Source organism: Scyliorhinus canicula, chromosome 15 (assembly GCF_902713615.1).
Source record: "Scyliorhinus canicula chromosome 15, sScyCan1.1, whole genome shotgun sequence".
NCBI classification, from domain to species: Eukaryota; Metazoa; Chordata; class Chondrichthyes; order Carcharhiniformes; family Scyliorhinidae; genus Scyliorhinus; species Scyliorhinus canicula.
The window spans coordinates 20762130-20778349 of record NC_052160.1 but is presented as its reverse complement, the minus strand read 5'-3'; the positions used below and the strand labels follow the sequence as shown (position 1 = coordinate 20778349).

The 16220-nt window shown below is 49.8% G+C and overlaps 1 protein-coding gene across 1 annotated transcript in view; it reads right to left on the bottom strand.

Annotated features, from left to right (window-relative positions):
• Window positions 1-7749, bottom strand: part of LOC119978871 (cytochrome P450 2K4-like) — a 52410-nt gene extending 44661 nt beyond the window's left edge. The window contains exon 1 of the mRNA XM_038820779.1: window positions 7292-7749. Within this exon, the coding sequence (XP_038676707.1) occupies window positions 7292-7492 (201 nt within the window). The 5' untranslated portion in view covers window positions 7493-7749. The remainder of the gene's footprint in view (window positions 1-7291) is intronic.
• Between the last annotated feature and the right edge of the window lie 8471 nt (window positions 7750-16220).

The window sequence follows — 16220 nt, the reverse complement described above, 5'->3', positions numbered from 1 at the left end:
CGCCTGCCGCCATCTTGGAATACTTCCCCCATTTTTTCTGGGGAGCTGCTGCCGTTTTTTTCCCCCTTTCCACTCCGAGTTCGAGTCATGAAATGCGGAGAAAGTTGACCAGCACACCTTCTCCCACCGGGAGACGTTGAAAAAATTCCATTTTGGGCTCTAAAAAGAGCCGAAAAGTCCGTTTGAATCGGGAGCTCCCAAATGTGCGGCTTCCTACGTCATCGCCACCACCGGAAGTCCTCTCAAAACACATTTATTATATACACAGTGAATCGCTACTCATGCATAAAATACTACAGAACTAGACTATTTCTACCACTAAAGGCGAATACTTAGCTTTGGAAAAGGAACCCACTGGGTCAGGGAACGATGGCCTCTCGTTCGATCCTGAGACTGCAGGCTTCCAGCTGGTATGGACTAAGATTTAGGAGCGCCTATCTCGTAGCGTGCGTTGACTGGACACTTACTTGTTTGGTGCAGCTGCTAGGCAGGTCGCGGTCAAGAGTTGTTTCGAGCTGCTGAGAGACCCTGCCAAGAAGGACGAACTGAACTTGGGGTCTCTATTTTATAGTCCCCAGTGGTTTTGTGCCCTTGTGGGCGGACCCCGTACCTGCTTCCAATTGATTGGACTAAGTACCGATCGCTTGGATCGATTTCTCCAATACTGGAGCTGCTCCCTGATCGCTGGGCGGTTCCTAAGTGTCCGTTGGCTTCTTTTGTGTTGGCTCCTGCTGGCGCCGAGGAGTCTGGCTTTACCTCGATTATCTTTAACTGCTGCTATTGTTCCCAGGGATCGCTCATTAATATGTAGATGGGTGTCAGTTTCAGTGCTGTCTGCTTTCTGCAACAAGAATATACAGGAAGCTTGGCATTCTGCTTGCTTCCCCTGAGCCTGTCCATTTTTCCCTGCGTTCTTAGCGAATCTCCATTTTAAACTCGGGAAGTGGCCAACCCAGGTGGCTACACTGCGCGACCTTAAAGCTCTAGCACGAGAATGTAACTTCCAGGCCGTGACAGCCTCCCAGCACATCGAACTCGCCGTCCAAGACGTGTATGTTGCAGTGGTCCGATCCAATTACGTGCGGCAGCGTCTTCTCAAGAAAGGGGCCCAGAACCTGGAGGACACGGTAAAACTAGCAACCTCGTTAGAGGTCGCTTTCCAAAGTGCTCAGCAAAGGTTTATACCAACAAAAAGGAAGGACGGTAGAAAAAGGGAAAATCGACCGTGGATATCTGAGGAAATAAGGGAGAGTATCAAATTGAAGGAAAAAGCATATAAAGTGGCAAAGATTGGTGGGAGACTAGAGGACTGGGAAATCTTTAGGGGGCAACAGAAAGCTACTAAAAAAGCTATAAAGAAGAGTAAGATAGAGCATGAGAGTAAACTTACTCAGAATATAAAAACAGACAGTAAAAGTTTTTACAAATATATAATCAAAAAAGAGTGGCTACGGTAAATATTGGTCCTTTGGAGGATGAGAAGGGAGTTTTAATAATGGGAGATGAGGAAATGGCTGAGGAACTGAACAGGTTTTTTGGGTCGATCTTCACAGTGGAAGACACAAATAACATGCCAGCGACTGATAGAAATGAGGCTATGACAGGTGAGGACCGTGAGAGGATTGTTATCACTAAGGAGGTAGTGATGGGCAAGCTAATGGGGCAAAAGGTATACAAGTTTCCTGGCCCTGATGGAATGCATCCCAGAGTGCTAAAAGAGATGGCTAGGGAAATTGCAGATGCACTAATGATGATTTACCAAAATTCACTAGACTCTGGGGTGGTCCTGGTGGATTGGAAATTAGCAAACGTGACACCACTGTTTAAAAAGGAGGTAGGCAGAGAGCAGGAAATTATAGGCCAGTGAGCTTAACTTTGGTAGTAGGGAAGGTGCTGGAATCTATCATCAAGGAAGAAATAGCGAGGCATCTGGATAGAAATTGGCCCATTGGGCAAGCGCAGCATGGGTTCATAAAGGGCAGGTCGTGCCTAACTAATTTAGTGGAATTTTTTGAGGACATTACCAGTGCAGTAGATAACGGGGAGCCAATGGATGTGGTATATCTGGATTTCCAGAAAGCCTTTGACAAGGTGCCACACAAAAAGTTGCTGCATAAGATAAAGATGCATGGCATTAAGGGTAAAGTAGTAGCATGGATAGAGGATTGGTTAATTAATAGAAAGCAAAGAGTGGGGATTAATGGGTGTTTCTCTGGTTGGCAATCAGTAGCTAGTGGTGTCCCTCAGGGATCCGTGTTGGGCCCACAATTGTTCACAATTTACATAGATGATTTGGAGTTGGGGATCAAGGGCAATGTGTCCAAGTTTGCAGATGACACTAAGATGAGTGGTAAAGCGAAAAGTGCAGAGGATACTGGAAGTCTGCAGAGGGATTTGGATAGGTTAAGTGAATGGGCTAGGGTCTGGCAGATGGAATACAATGTTGACAAATGTGAGGTTATCCATTTTGGTAGGAATAACAGCAAACGGGATTATTATTTAAACGATAAAATATTAAAGCATGCTGCTGTTCAGAGAGACCTGGGTGTGCTAGTGCATGAGTCACAGAAAGTTAGTTTACAGGTGCAACAGGTGATTAAGAAGGCAAATGGAATTTTGTCCTTCATTGCGAGAGGGATGGTGTTTAAGACTAGGGAGGTTATGTTGCAATTGTATAAGGTGTTAGTGAGGCCACACCTGGAGTATTGTGTTCAGATTTGGTCTCCTTACTTGAGAAAGGACGTACTGGCACTGGAGGTGTGCAGAGGAGATTCACTCGGTTAATCCCAGAGCTGAAGGGGTTGGAGTACGAGGAGAGGTTGAGTAGACTGGGACTGTACTCGTTGGAATTTAGAAGGATGAGGGGGGATCTTATAGAAACATTAAAAATTATGAAGGGGATAGGATAGATGCGGGCAGGTTGTTTCCACTGGCGGGTGAAAGCAGAACTAGGGACATAGCCTCAAAATAAGGGGAAGTAGATTTAGGACTGAGATTAGGAGGAACTTCGTCACCCAAAGGGCTGTGAACCTATGGAATTCCTTGCCCAGTGAAGCAGTTGAGGCTCCTTCATTAAATGTTTTTAAGGTAAAGATAGATAGTTTTTTGAAGAATAAAGGGATTAAGGGTTATGGTGTTCGGGCCGGATTGGAGCTGAGTCCACAAAAGATTTGCCATGATCTCATTGAATGGCGGAGCAGGCTCGAGGGGCCAGATGGCCTACTCCTGCTCCTAGTTCTTATGTTCTTATGTGGCAGCATGTCTGCCAACTCCGCCTCCGCACAACATTTGCGACTCATGGGGGCTGCCATCTTGGCAATCCTCCCCCACGCGGTCGGCCATGTGCGATTCATGGGGGCCGCCATCTTGAGTGCCATCTTCCTCGCCGCCCGCCACCTGCGATCCATGGGGGCGGCCATCTTGGGTGCCATCTTCCTCGCCGCCCGCCACCTGCGATCCACGGGGGCGGCCACCTTGGATGCCATCTTCCTCGCCGCCCGCCACATGTGATCAACGGGGGCCGCTATCTTGGCCAACACCCAATATGCCACTCGACGACTACGACCTCCGTGGACAGTCATCACGGGGCCACTCCAGCACCGCCGACCACGCCACTGACTACCCGCATCTCAGTGCAGTCACTTTGGCCCAGTCGCGGCCAATGCACCTCAAGAGCTCCATGATGTCCGTCCAAATCAACGGATATGAGATACCGTGCCTCTTCGACTCCGGGAGCACCGAGAGCTTCGTTCACCCAGGTCTGGTAAGGCGCCGCTCGCTCCCGATATTTCCGACACAGCAAACAATCTCCCTCGCCTTGGGGTCACACTCCGTTCAGATACAAGGGCGCACTATTGCGACATTAACAATACAGGGCACCAACTACACCAACTTCCAACTGTATGTACTCCCAGACCTCTGTTCCCTCCTCCTCCGAGAACTGGATTTCCAGTGCAACCTCAGGAGCCTAACACTCAGCTTCGGCGGACCCCTTCCCCCACTCACTATATGCAGTCTAGCAACTCTGAAAATCGACCCCCCTCCACTCTTCGCTAATCTCACCGCCAACTGCAAACCAGTGGCCACTCGCAGCAGAAGGTATAGCCTGCAGGACAGGGTGTTTATTAGATCCGAAGTCCGGCGTCTCTTACGTGAAGGAGTCATAGAGGCCAGTAATTGTCCCTGGAGAGCTCAGGTGGTGGTCGTCAAGACCGGGAAAAAGTTCCGGATGGTGGTTGATTACAGCCAGACCATTAACCGGTTCACGCACCTCGATGCGTACTCCCTCTCCCAGATTGCAGACATGGTAAATCAGATCGTCCAGTACCGCATATTCTCCACGGTGGATCTGAAGTCTGCATACCACCAGCTCCCAATACGCCCGGAGGATCGCCACTACACGGCGTTCGAGGCAGACGGCCGCCTTTTCCATTTCCTCCGGGTTCCCATTGGCGTCAGAAGGGCGTTTAGGTGTTCCAACAAGCAATGGACCGAATGGTGGATTACTACGGGCTGCGGGCCACATTTCCGTACTTGGATAACGTCACCATCTGCGGCCATGACCAGCAGGACCACGACACCAACCTCCACCGATTTCTCCAAACCACCCAAAAACTCAACCTCACATATAATAAGGAGAAATGCGTTTTCCGCACAACCAGACTAGCCATCCTCGGCTACGTCGTGGAAAACGGGGTCCTAGGACCCGACCCTGACCCGGACTCTTACAACTCCCTCTCCCTCACTGTTCCAGGGCCCTCAATAGGTGCCTCGGATTTTTCTCATACTACACCCAGTGGGTCCCCCAGTATGCGGACAAAGCCCGCCCACTATTTAAGGCTACACTCTTCCCACTGTCAGCCGAGGCTCGCCAGACCTTCAACTGCATCATCAAAGCTGCCATGCGGGCGGTAGATGTATCCGTCCCATTCGAGGTGGAGAGCGACGCCTCAGAGGTCGCTCTCGCTGCCACTCTGAACCAGGCAGGTAGGCCAGTAGCGTTCTTTTCCTGAACCCTCTCCGCTTCGGAACTTCGACACTCCTCAGTCGAAAAGGAAGCCCAAGCCATTGTGGAAGCCATACAGCACTGGAGGCACTACCTCGCAGGTAGGAGGTTTACCCTCATCACCGACCAGAGATCGGCTGCCTTTATGTTTGATAACTCGCAGCGGGGCAGAATCAAGAATGACAAGATCCTGCGGTGCAGGATCGAACTCTCCACCTATAATTATGATATCGTATACCATCCTGGGAAGCTCAACGAGCCCCCAGATGCCCTGTCCCACGGCACATGTGCCAGCGCGCAAGACGACTGACTACAGGCTATCTACAATGACCTCTGCCACCCGGGCGTCACCCGGTTCGCCCACTACAGCAAGGCCCGCAATCTGCCTTTCTCCACTGAGGAGGTTAAAGCTGTCACCAGGAATTGCCCGATCTGCACAGAGTGTAAACCGCACTTCTATAGACCAGACAAGGCCCACCTGGTAAAGGCATCCCGGCCCTTTGAACGCCTGAGCATCGATTTCAAAGGGCCCCTCCCTTCGACCAACCGTAACATCTATTTTCTCAATATTATAGATGAATTCTCCCGTTTCCCGTTTGCCATCCCATGCCCCGATATGACCTCCCATACAGTCATCAGAGCTCTGCACAGTGTCTTCACCCTGTTCGGTTACCCCAGCTATGTCCACAGTGACAAGGGTTCATCCTTTATGAGCGATGAACTGCGTCAGTACCTGCTCGGCAAGGGCATCGTCTCGAGCAGGACGACCAGCTATAACACCAGGGGGAACGGGCAGGTGGAGAGGGAGAACGCGACGGTCTGGAAGACCGTCCTACTGACCCTACGGTCCGGAATCTCCTGACCTCCCACTGGCAGGAGGTCCTCCCCGACGCGCTCCATGCAATTAGGTCCCTCCTGTGTACGGCCACAAACCAGACTCCTCATGATTGATTATTTGCCTTCCCTAGGGGCACTACGATGGGGGCCTCGCTTCCATCCTGGTTGAGGACACCGGGCCCTGTCCTCCTTCGGAAGCACGTCCGGACACATAAAACAGACCCCCTGGTAGAGAGGGTCCTGCTCCTGCACTCAAACCCCCACTACGCATTAGTCAAACACCCCGATGGCTGACAGGACACCATTTCCTTCCGGGACCTGGCATCTGCAGGATCTACTACCACTACCACTACCGTCGAGGTACCCCCACACTACACCCCACCCGACCTCCCATGCCCTGCGCCTCTGCACCTACTTGCTTCCCGCGCCCCCTTTCACCCATCACACCGGTCCGCAGGAACGAAGCTCTGGTAGAACCACCCCCGGAGTCCACCCTCGGATTCGCACCGAACATCCTTCCACAGCCATCCGAAGCGGCTGCAACACCAGTGCTCCGTCGGTCTCAACGCACGATTCGAGTGCCGGACCGACTGAACTTATAGACCCGTCACCCCTGCCGGACTTGATTTTTTTAACAGAGGGTGAATGTGGTGAATGTGTAACCACTATAAATTCACACTGTACATTACTGTGTTCCTGTGGGCTCCATCTGTGATCCGTTGCGCGGCTCTGCCCACAGGGGGAGATGAGGAGCATGTACAGGGCTCCGCCCTTTGCTCCGCCCCCAGCAGGAAGTATAAGTGCTGCGGTCCTACGAGACCGCCCTCAGTTCAGTATAGTCGCAGGCAGGCTCAGTTGTAAGCTGATTAAAGCCAGAGTTTACTTCAACTCGTGTCTCTGAATGAATTGATGGTCGCATCACCTTATCTGGTCTGGCCTACATGTGACTCCACACCCACAGCAATGGGTGCCACTTGGCTCAAGGGCAACCAGGGATGGGAAACAAATGCTGGCCTAGCCGACCATACCCACATCCCTTGAAAGAATAAAGAAAATGTGACGTTGAGGAGCCAGGAGGTAATAGCCCAAACTTCTCAATTGCGTTGGTACAACAACAGCACTAGGAAATCCGCTGTTCTTTCTGTTATTCCATTTGCAGAACTGCCCAAGTGATGGACAGTGGTGGGCTACAGACTCTGTGGTGATATGCATCACTGTAGATACACAAGGGGTTAATGCAAATACACTAAGAGTAAATACCTGAAGAAACATAACACAACAGACTCCATTTTTGTCTTTGCTCCTGGGGGGGAAATCAGGCACTTTGCTTGATTTTCAGTTTGTGGCAACAATCTGCATTCATATGGCGCCTCCAGCACAGAAATTAATGGGGTTGGCAAACTGCAAAACAGCTTTCTGATTTACTGTAAGAATCTGCTTCCCTCTTACCTTCATCAGAGATTTGTTCAGCTTCTTCAGATCCAACGTGTGCAGGTTTCCAATCAGTGGAAGAGGAGCGGGTCCCGGGGGGAAGTTGACGATTCCATGAGATTTGGACCCGGTGCTAACATACACCAGAAGGATAATGGTCAGAGCAGCAAGCAACACCAGTGTGGGCGCATCCAGAGAGACAACACTGAGAATCGACATACTGGGATCGAAACTGGCGATGTGTCCAACAGGAGTTTGCACTGTTTATGTTAGATCTCAGCACCTTCCCGAATAAACTCCACAATTCCCAACCGGATCAACTCACACAGTTCGCAGTGATTACTCTCTGGGTAACTCCACTGGCCTTCGGTGTAACCTTACCAGCTAGTATCTGATTGGAGCAATAAAGTTTCTTTACATAAACAGTGGGGGTTGGAAACACTCCCTCCTCCCGGCCCCGATCATCTACAACCCTGATTACAACCAGACTCCGCCCAAGCAAGGGTCATAAACCAATAGGGTGGCGATAGATACCCATTCGTGTCCCTCCCCTGCACTTCGGATCGTCCAACACATTTTCACCCTGTGAGACGTTTTAACTGAAAAGGCTGAGCCAGAAAAATCTTGAAGCTTCTCTTCTGGTACAGGAATCTCCCCGTGGATCACCACTTGCACGTTGCAGAGAGGACTCTGCGCTCCGACCATTCCTGAACGGCCAGAATAGGGGAAGGAAGATTGGTTTGTCCCGCCGGCTGCAGCAGCAAGGCTAACCCTAACCCTGTCAGTGTGACTCCACATATCACTGGAATCTGATCAGCAACCTGCCAGCACTGTGTGAACAATGGTGGCCTGCAAGGTTCCCACATTAAACAAAGTGGTCAGCACTGTTGCCTCACAGCAACAGGGACCCCGGTTCAATCCAGCCCTTGGGTGACTGTGTGGAGTTTGCACCTTCTCCTCATGTCTGCGTGGGTTTTCTCCCACAGTCCAAAGATGTGCAGGTTGGGTGGATTGGCCATGTTAAATTGCTCCTTGGTCACCACTGCTGTGCAGGTTGGAAGGATTTGCCACGGTAAGGGTTACAGGCATGGGGCAGAGGAGTGGGCCTAGGTCAGGTGCTCCTTCAGAGGGTCGGTGCAGGCTTGATTGGCCGAACGGCCTTCTTCCGCACTGTAGGGTTGCTTTTCTGTATAACGTCATACGCAAGCTTCTACAGAGCTCAGTCCGCCAATCCCATGGAATTCCCATGCATCTGAAGCCTTGACCTTTGAGTGGTTTACTGGTTTAGGTCAAGGATGCCTTAACAATAGCTTCCACTGTGCACTGGAGTTGGAGGAAGTGAATGTGTAAGGCAATGGATTGGATGTCAACCAAACAGGACTGCTTTGATCTGGCTGATGTTGAATTTCTTGAATGTTGCTGGAGCTGCATTCATCCAGGAAAATATAGAGTACTGGTTTACACTCCTGGCTTGTGCATTGTAGATGATGGACAGGCTCTGGGGAGTCAGGAGTGAGCCACTTGCTACAGGATGCCAAGCATTTGAACTGCTATTTTAGACATCCTATTTATAAGACTGTTGCCACAGAGAATACATTGCTTGAGTGATAGCTCAGGCTCACTGATCTCTGTGGTGAATTTCATGATGCTTATTTTCACACAGTTAAGGTGTTTCAAAGGTTTGTGATTTTTTAAATTGGCACTTTAAAGGGTCTGGATAAAAGGCACTTTTATTGCCTATTACTGAAATGACTTTTTGTAACATCATCGAAAGTTATGAAGGAATTACTTTTAAACATTGTTAAAAACACATCCTACTGTCACATGTGGACTGGAATTCTCTGGCCGTTGGCTGGTGGCAGAATTCTTTGGTCTCACAGGCAGCGCACACCTGCTCACGGGTTTCCCGCTGACGTAGGATGGTTTCAATGGGAAATACCATTGACAGCGGTGGGAACAGACATACCCGCCACCAACAAATGGTGCTCCTCCTCCTGGAGGGCCATTACCCCAGCCTGCAAGGCAGCCATCTTACTGCACACCCCACTAACCACCCACCTTGGCCCCTGGTTCTGCAGAGTGACACTGACCTTATGATGCTAGTTTAAACTAGTTCAGCAGGGGATTGGGAACCTGAATTGTAGCTCCAGTACACAAGAAGCTGAGAGTAGTGAGGTCATGAGTAAGGTTTCAAAGTTGCAGGAGTGTAACGGCAGGAAGGAAGGTGGTTTAAAGTGCGTCTACTTCAATGCCAGGAGCATCCGGAATAAGGTGGGTGAGCTTGCGGCATGGGTTAGTACCTGGGACTTCGATGTTGTGGCCATTTCGGAGACATGGATAGAGCAGGGCGAGGAATGGTTGTTGCAGGTGCCGGGGTTTAGATATTTCAGTAAGCTCGGGGAAGGTGGTAAGAGAGGGGGAGGGGTGGCATTGTTAGTCAAGGACAGTATTACGGTGGCTAAGAGGACATTTGATGAGGACTCGAATACTGAGGTAGTATGGGCTGAGTTAAGAAACAGGAAAGGAGAGGTCACCCTGTTAGGACTTTTCTATAGGCCTCCGAAAAGTTCCAGAGATGTAGAGGAAAGGATTGCAAAGATGATTCTGGATAGGAGCGAAAGTAACAGGGTAGTTGTTATGGGGGACTTTAACTTTCCAAATATTGACTGGAAACACTATGGTTCGAGTAGTTTAGATGGGTCCATTTTTGTCCAATGTGTCCAGGAGGGTTTCCTGATGTAGTATGTAGATAGGCCAACAAGAGGCGAGGCCGTATTGGATTTGGTACTGGGTAATGAACCAAGACAGGTGTTAGATTTGGAGGGAGGTGAGCACTTTGGTGATAGTGACCACAATTCGATTACGTTTACTTTGGCGATGGAAAAGGATAGGTATACACCACAGGGCAAGAGTTATAGCTGGGGGAACGGCAATTATGATGCAATGAGGCAAGACTTAGGATGCATCAGCTGGAGAGGAAAACTGCATGGGATGGACACAATGGAAATGTGGAGCATGTTCAAGGAACAGCTACTGCGTGTCCTTAATAAGTATGTACCTGGTAGGCAGGGAGGAAGCCATCAAGCAAGGGAACCATGGGTTACTAAAGGAGTTGAAACACTTGTCAAGAGGCAGAAGGAGGCTTATATAAAGATGAGATGTGATGGTTCAGTTAGGGCGCTTGAGAGTTACAAGTTAGCTAGGAAGGCTCTAAAGAGAGAGCTAAGAAGAGCCAAGCGAGGACATGAGAAGTCTTTGGCAGGTAGGATCAAGGATAACCCTAAAGCTTTCTATAGATATGTCAGACCAGTTACTAGTGGTGTACCACGAGGATCTGTTTTGGGGCTGCTGCTGTTTGTCATTTTTATAAATGACCTGGAGGAGGGTGTAGAAGGACGGGTGAGTAAATTTGCAGATGACACTAAAGTCGGTGGAGTTGTGGACAGTGCAGAAGGATGTTACAAGTTACAGAGGGACATAGATAAGCTGCAGAGCTGGGCTGACAGGTGGAAAATGGAGTTAAATGCAGAGAAGTGTGAGGTGATTCACTTTGGAAGGAATAACAGGAAGACAGAGTACTGGGCTAATGGTAAGATTCATGGTATACAAGATGATCAGAGGATTAGATAGGGTGGACAGTGAGAGCCTTTTTCCTCAGATGGTCATGTCCAGCACGAGGGGACATAGCTTTAAATTGAGGGGAGATATAGGACAGATGTCAGAGGTAGATTCTTTACTCAGACAGTAGTAAGGGCGTGGAATGCCCTGCCTGCAACTCGCCAACACTAAACTGGTGGACGAGCAGAGCGATCTCGGTGTCCATGTCCATAGATCCCTGAAAGTTGCCACCCAGGTTGAGAGGGTTGTTAAGAAGGCGTACGGTGTGTTAGCTTTTATTGGTAGAGGAATTGAGTTTCGGAGCCATGAGGTCATGTTGCAGTTGTACAAAACTCTGGTGCGGCCGCATTTGGAGTATTGCGTGGAGTTCTGGTCGCCACATTATAGGAAGGATGTGGAAGCTTTGGAAAGGGTACAGAGGAGATTTACAAGGATGTTGCCTGGTATGGAGGGAAGATCATATGAGGAAAGGCTGAAGGACTTGAGGCTGTTTTCGTTAGAGAGAAGAAGGTTAAGGGGTGACTTAATTGAGGCATACAAGATGATCAGAGGATTAGATAGGGTGGACATTGAGAGCCTTTTTCCTCGGATGGTGATGTCCAGCACGAGGGGACATAGCTTTAAATTGAGGGGAGATAGATATAGGACAGATGTGGTTAAAACTCACCACTATTCTTAGAATTCCCCCTATACCAAAAAAAGGTCGATATTCTAAATGGTGAACAGGGATTCTCACTCCCTGACTCCGATGCAGGCTTCTGTGGGTGCTATTCAGGTCAAACTATCTTTTCAAGTTATCCCCCGGTATAACCCATACCTTCACCGAAGAATTTTACCTACTTACCCCTTAATAGCATCGATGTCCTGGGTCCTGCGTTATTAAGGAAGTGAAGTAAGCTAATAACCACTTTTTCAGGTTAAGTTATTTTTATTATTATATTTTTTCTTTTAAAAGCTGCAAACACTTTCTTTACAGAAAGGAAAAAAGATCTTGCTTCTGGCTGCTGCTGGTTGGTTGTACAGACCTTCAGGCCCACCTTGTCAATCAATCTTCTTAAAATCTGGTCTTCTGGAGTTGTATTCACTGGTGAACTCGGTTGCTGTGTCCTGTCCTTCCCATGCACCGAGCTGTGAGAGCTGGCTCTGCTCTGCTCCTGTTTAAATTCTAGTCTTCCTTAGATGTATAACTGTTTAAACTCGGCTGCTTGCCTTGTCTTTCCCATGACCGAGCTCTCTCTCTCTCTCTGTCTCTGAGTTCTCCTCCCCTTCTCTCCTGTTGCTGTTGCTGTTGCTCTTCTGCTTCTGCTCCCTGGGTTTATATTCTCTTTCTGAGAGTTATTAAGTTTTTAGAGCATTATTGTAAATTAACTTATTTCCCTTTGATTGTTAAAAGTATCTTTGATGTAAACATTCTAATACAACTAACTATTCAATTTGGGCATAAAGTCACCTCTCAGATCTGATTACAAAATGCTTTGGTTTCAATAGGTGTTACTTTTATTTCTGTGATTTCGAATTGTTTAATTTTCCAATTGTCCCCAGCTCATAACTTTGCCTTTGATTTTGACTTAAATTATGTTTCTCGTAGACAGGTCGTCTCCAATTTTCTTTTAATTGACTTGATGTTCATAGAATTTTACACTTTAGAATTGACACCAAATTCGACTGAGCATCTTCCATCCTTTCCAGCTGTTTACTAAGAGAGTTTATTTCAATTAAGGTGTGAAACTTTGCTTTTAGCTGTATGCTAAAATTTAACTTGGTTATGACTTGAAAGACTTGCCTGTTTTAAACATTCGTCACTTAATGCAATTGAAACTCTCATCCATGCTTTTCCAGATGCTTCCTGAGATAGTTACATTCCATGAAGGTGTGAGCCATTGTTTTAGCTTACCACATGAAACCTGTGTGTTTGCTAAACCTGCTTGTGAGCAAGAATCTGCATTTTATAACCCTGCTCTTTGAAGCTGCTATTAAACTTTTGTGGGATCTTTCCCTGTATCCTCTCAAACCAGATATTGCCAGACTTCCATGTTTCAAATGACACATTTTTCTGTATTTTCAAGAACAGATGTCAGAGGTAGGTTCTTTACTCAGAGAGTAGTAAGGGCATGGAATGCCCTGCCTGCAAGAGTAGTGGACCCGCCAACACTAAACGCATTCAAATGGTCATTGGATAGGCATATGGACGATAAGGGAATAGTGTAGAGGGACTTTAGAGGGGTTTCACAGGACGGCGCAACATCAAGGGCCGAATGGCCTGTACTGCGCTGTAATGTTCTATGTTCTATGCAGGGATGGGGGGAGGCGCGACATGTTGGGCGGGTGCCAACCTGGTTGGGCATGGGGGTTGCACACCATGCTAACATGTTGGCCTTTCACCCCCTGTAGACAATGGATATTGGAATTCAATCAGAAATGGTGGCCTTCCTGCTAGTCGCCGCAGCCCTGTCGCTGTATGAGCTGGAGCTGCTCGAGGAAAAGGAGGAAAATGCAGCAGCTGAGTGGGCAGCAGAGGGCCAGGTGGCAGCCGCCCAAGTTGGAGAGCCGGCTGCCCAACAGGCAGAGGCCTTGTGTGTACCGGCACCATCTATCATTCGAGGACCTGCCGTACCGGGAATGCCATCGAAGACTCTGGCTGAGCAGAGAGACAGTGTGACATACCTGCCAGATGATCGCACACCTGGCACCACGGGGCTATGGGAGAGGACACCCGCTCCCGGTGGCAGTCAATGTGATGGTCACCCTGAACATTTACACAATGGGGGTTCTTCCAGGTGCTGAGTAGGGATCTGTTCAGGATCTCACAGACCTCAGTGCACAGGTGCATCTGTGCCATCATGGAGGCCCTTTATGCCCAGGTGCCTCAATACATCAACTTCAATGTGGACCAGGATGCCCGGGCAGAGGAGTTAACCAACATCGACGGGATGCCTCAAGTCCAGGTGGTGATCAACGGAATGTATGTCCCCTGAGGATAACAGGCCGCTCTACACAAACCGAAAGGGGTTCCTCTCGATGAATGTGCAGCTGATATGTGACCATCAAATGCGCATCATACACGTCTGTGCCCGATACCCGGGCGGTGTATACCCAGAAACCTTCATCCTGGCACACTGGATTCCTGACATGTTGAAGATACCCACACCCCCGCCCCTCGGCTGGGGGATTGGCCACTGGGTGACAGGGGTTATTCACTGCGGTAATGCTGATGGCGCCTATCCGGAGGCCGCAGACCCACTACAATAATACCCATGCAGCAAACAGGAGCCTGATCGAGCAGTTCTTCACCCTCCTGAAGATGCGGTTCAGGTGCCTGGACTGCTCTGGAGAGGCCATTGGAGGGGCCATCCAGTATGATACTGAGAGGGTCGCCCACATTGAAGCAGCCTGCTGTGTCCTCCACAACATTGTACAGCAGAGGGGGCAATGTGCTGGTAGAGGAGGAATGCAAGCGCAAGGCCTCATCTGATGAGGAGGATGCAGGGTGAGTGACAGTTGGCAGGACATGGAGCCCAGGCAGACATAGGAGGCCGCACGTGTGTGCCAGGGCCAATGCCAGAACGGGACGCTCTGATCGCTTCCAGGTTCACCGACTTGGGGGGGGGGGGGGGGGGGGGGACGGACTGCTGGGGTGTTTGTGAAGGAAGTGGGGGGGGAGTGGCCAGGGGAACGGAACGGGCACCACATCCCAACCCCACAGGAGTGTCCCAGGAGCTTTTTCACTTAAAGTGCCCAATCGAGGTGAGTGTCTCTGGGATGGTGGAGGGTGTTGGAGATAGCTGTGACGAGGAATCTGTGTCATCCTCCGACTTGAGCTCTGGGGTCCACTGAGTCTCGGGCGGATGGCTGGTGTCCAAGCTGCTCTCAGCGTAACTGCTCGACTCACGGTGGGGGGGTGGGGTGGGGTTGGGGGAAGCTGTCTGTGGCATTGGATGGAACGGGGGTAGTGGGGGTTGGACGTGTGGGGGGGTGGTGGTGTTGCCATGAGGATGGTGTTGGGGTGAGGGTGGAGTTGGGGTAAGGGTGGAATGGGGGTGAGGGGGGTGGTGGGGGTTGAGACACGTGTCACGGTGAACCGCAACTAAGTGGACTTTCATTTCCTCGGCAGTGGCTGGGCTCTGCCTTGGCAACCTCCTGTTCCTCCGTGTCGCCGACCATGTCTAGGGCCCTCTGCTCAGCCACGATGTGGGGTAGAGTGGGGTTTCAGCCGTTCTCATGGGGCGTGTCGGGTTACGGGTTGTGGGACGTGGATTACTAGCATCCTGGCCGCATGCAGTTTATTCCCACTGTTGGCCCGTGGACAATGTTGCCCATGGCGCTCACTGCCTCTGCCACCTGCGCACAGGCACATCAAACTGTGGCTGCTGGCAGCTTCCATTCTGGGTCGCTGTACGAGGTCATCCGCCGCTCCTCCACCGCGTCCAAGAGTGTCTCCAGCTCGTATTGGTAAACTTTGGGGCTGCCCTCCTCGCTGCCATCATGTTGGCTGGGTGGTGGGTATGGGGAGTGGATATGGAGCTGTAGCTTGACAGCCTTAGAGTGTGAATACAAAACTGGCGAATCTGGCACCATTTCTCATGAAAATCGATTGTGTTCTACATGGCGCCAGTGCTAACCCCTGAGCTGTAATGGAATCAGCCCACGAGCGGTGCCAATTTTTCTGTCGTGAATGTCCATGAATTCTGCATTGGCATAATAGAATTTACAGTGCAGAAGGAGGCCATTCAGCCCATCAAGTCTGCACCAGCCCTTGGAAAGTGCACCCTACACTTCCACCCTATCCCCGTAACCCCACCTACCCTTTTTTGGACACTAGGAGTAATTTAGCACAGCCAATCCACCTAACCTGCACATCTTTGGACTGTGGGAGGAAACCGGAGCACCCGGAGGAAACCCACGCAGACACGGTGAGCACATACAGACTCCGCACAGACAGTGAACCAATCCGGGAATTGAACCTGGGAGCCTGGAGCTGTGAAGCAACTGTGCTAACCACTGTGCTACTGTGCTGCCATCAACACATAGTCTCAGAAATGGAATATCCCACCTACTGTTTTTCCATTGTTGCCTATATTTTTATTTGGGCCTTTCTGATCGTCATGCTCTCTTTTGTAATATACCATGTCCCCTGGATTAAAATATATTTCTGATGGCTTCATGCAGTGCCTTATGTTTCGCCAAATTTTCTCTGAAACCTCAATATTGATAAACGCCCTTCTCCCTGCATGCCAGGCATTCAAGTGATCAGAAAAAAAATTGAACTAATTGTAGTCCACCCCAATACTGGGGGATGGTCCCACATCACTGAAGGTATTTTTGGATTTCT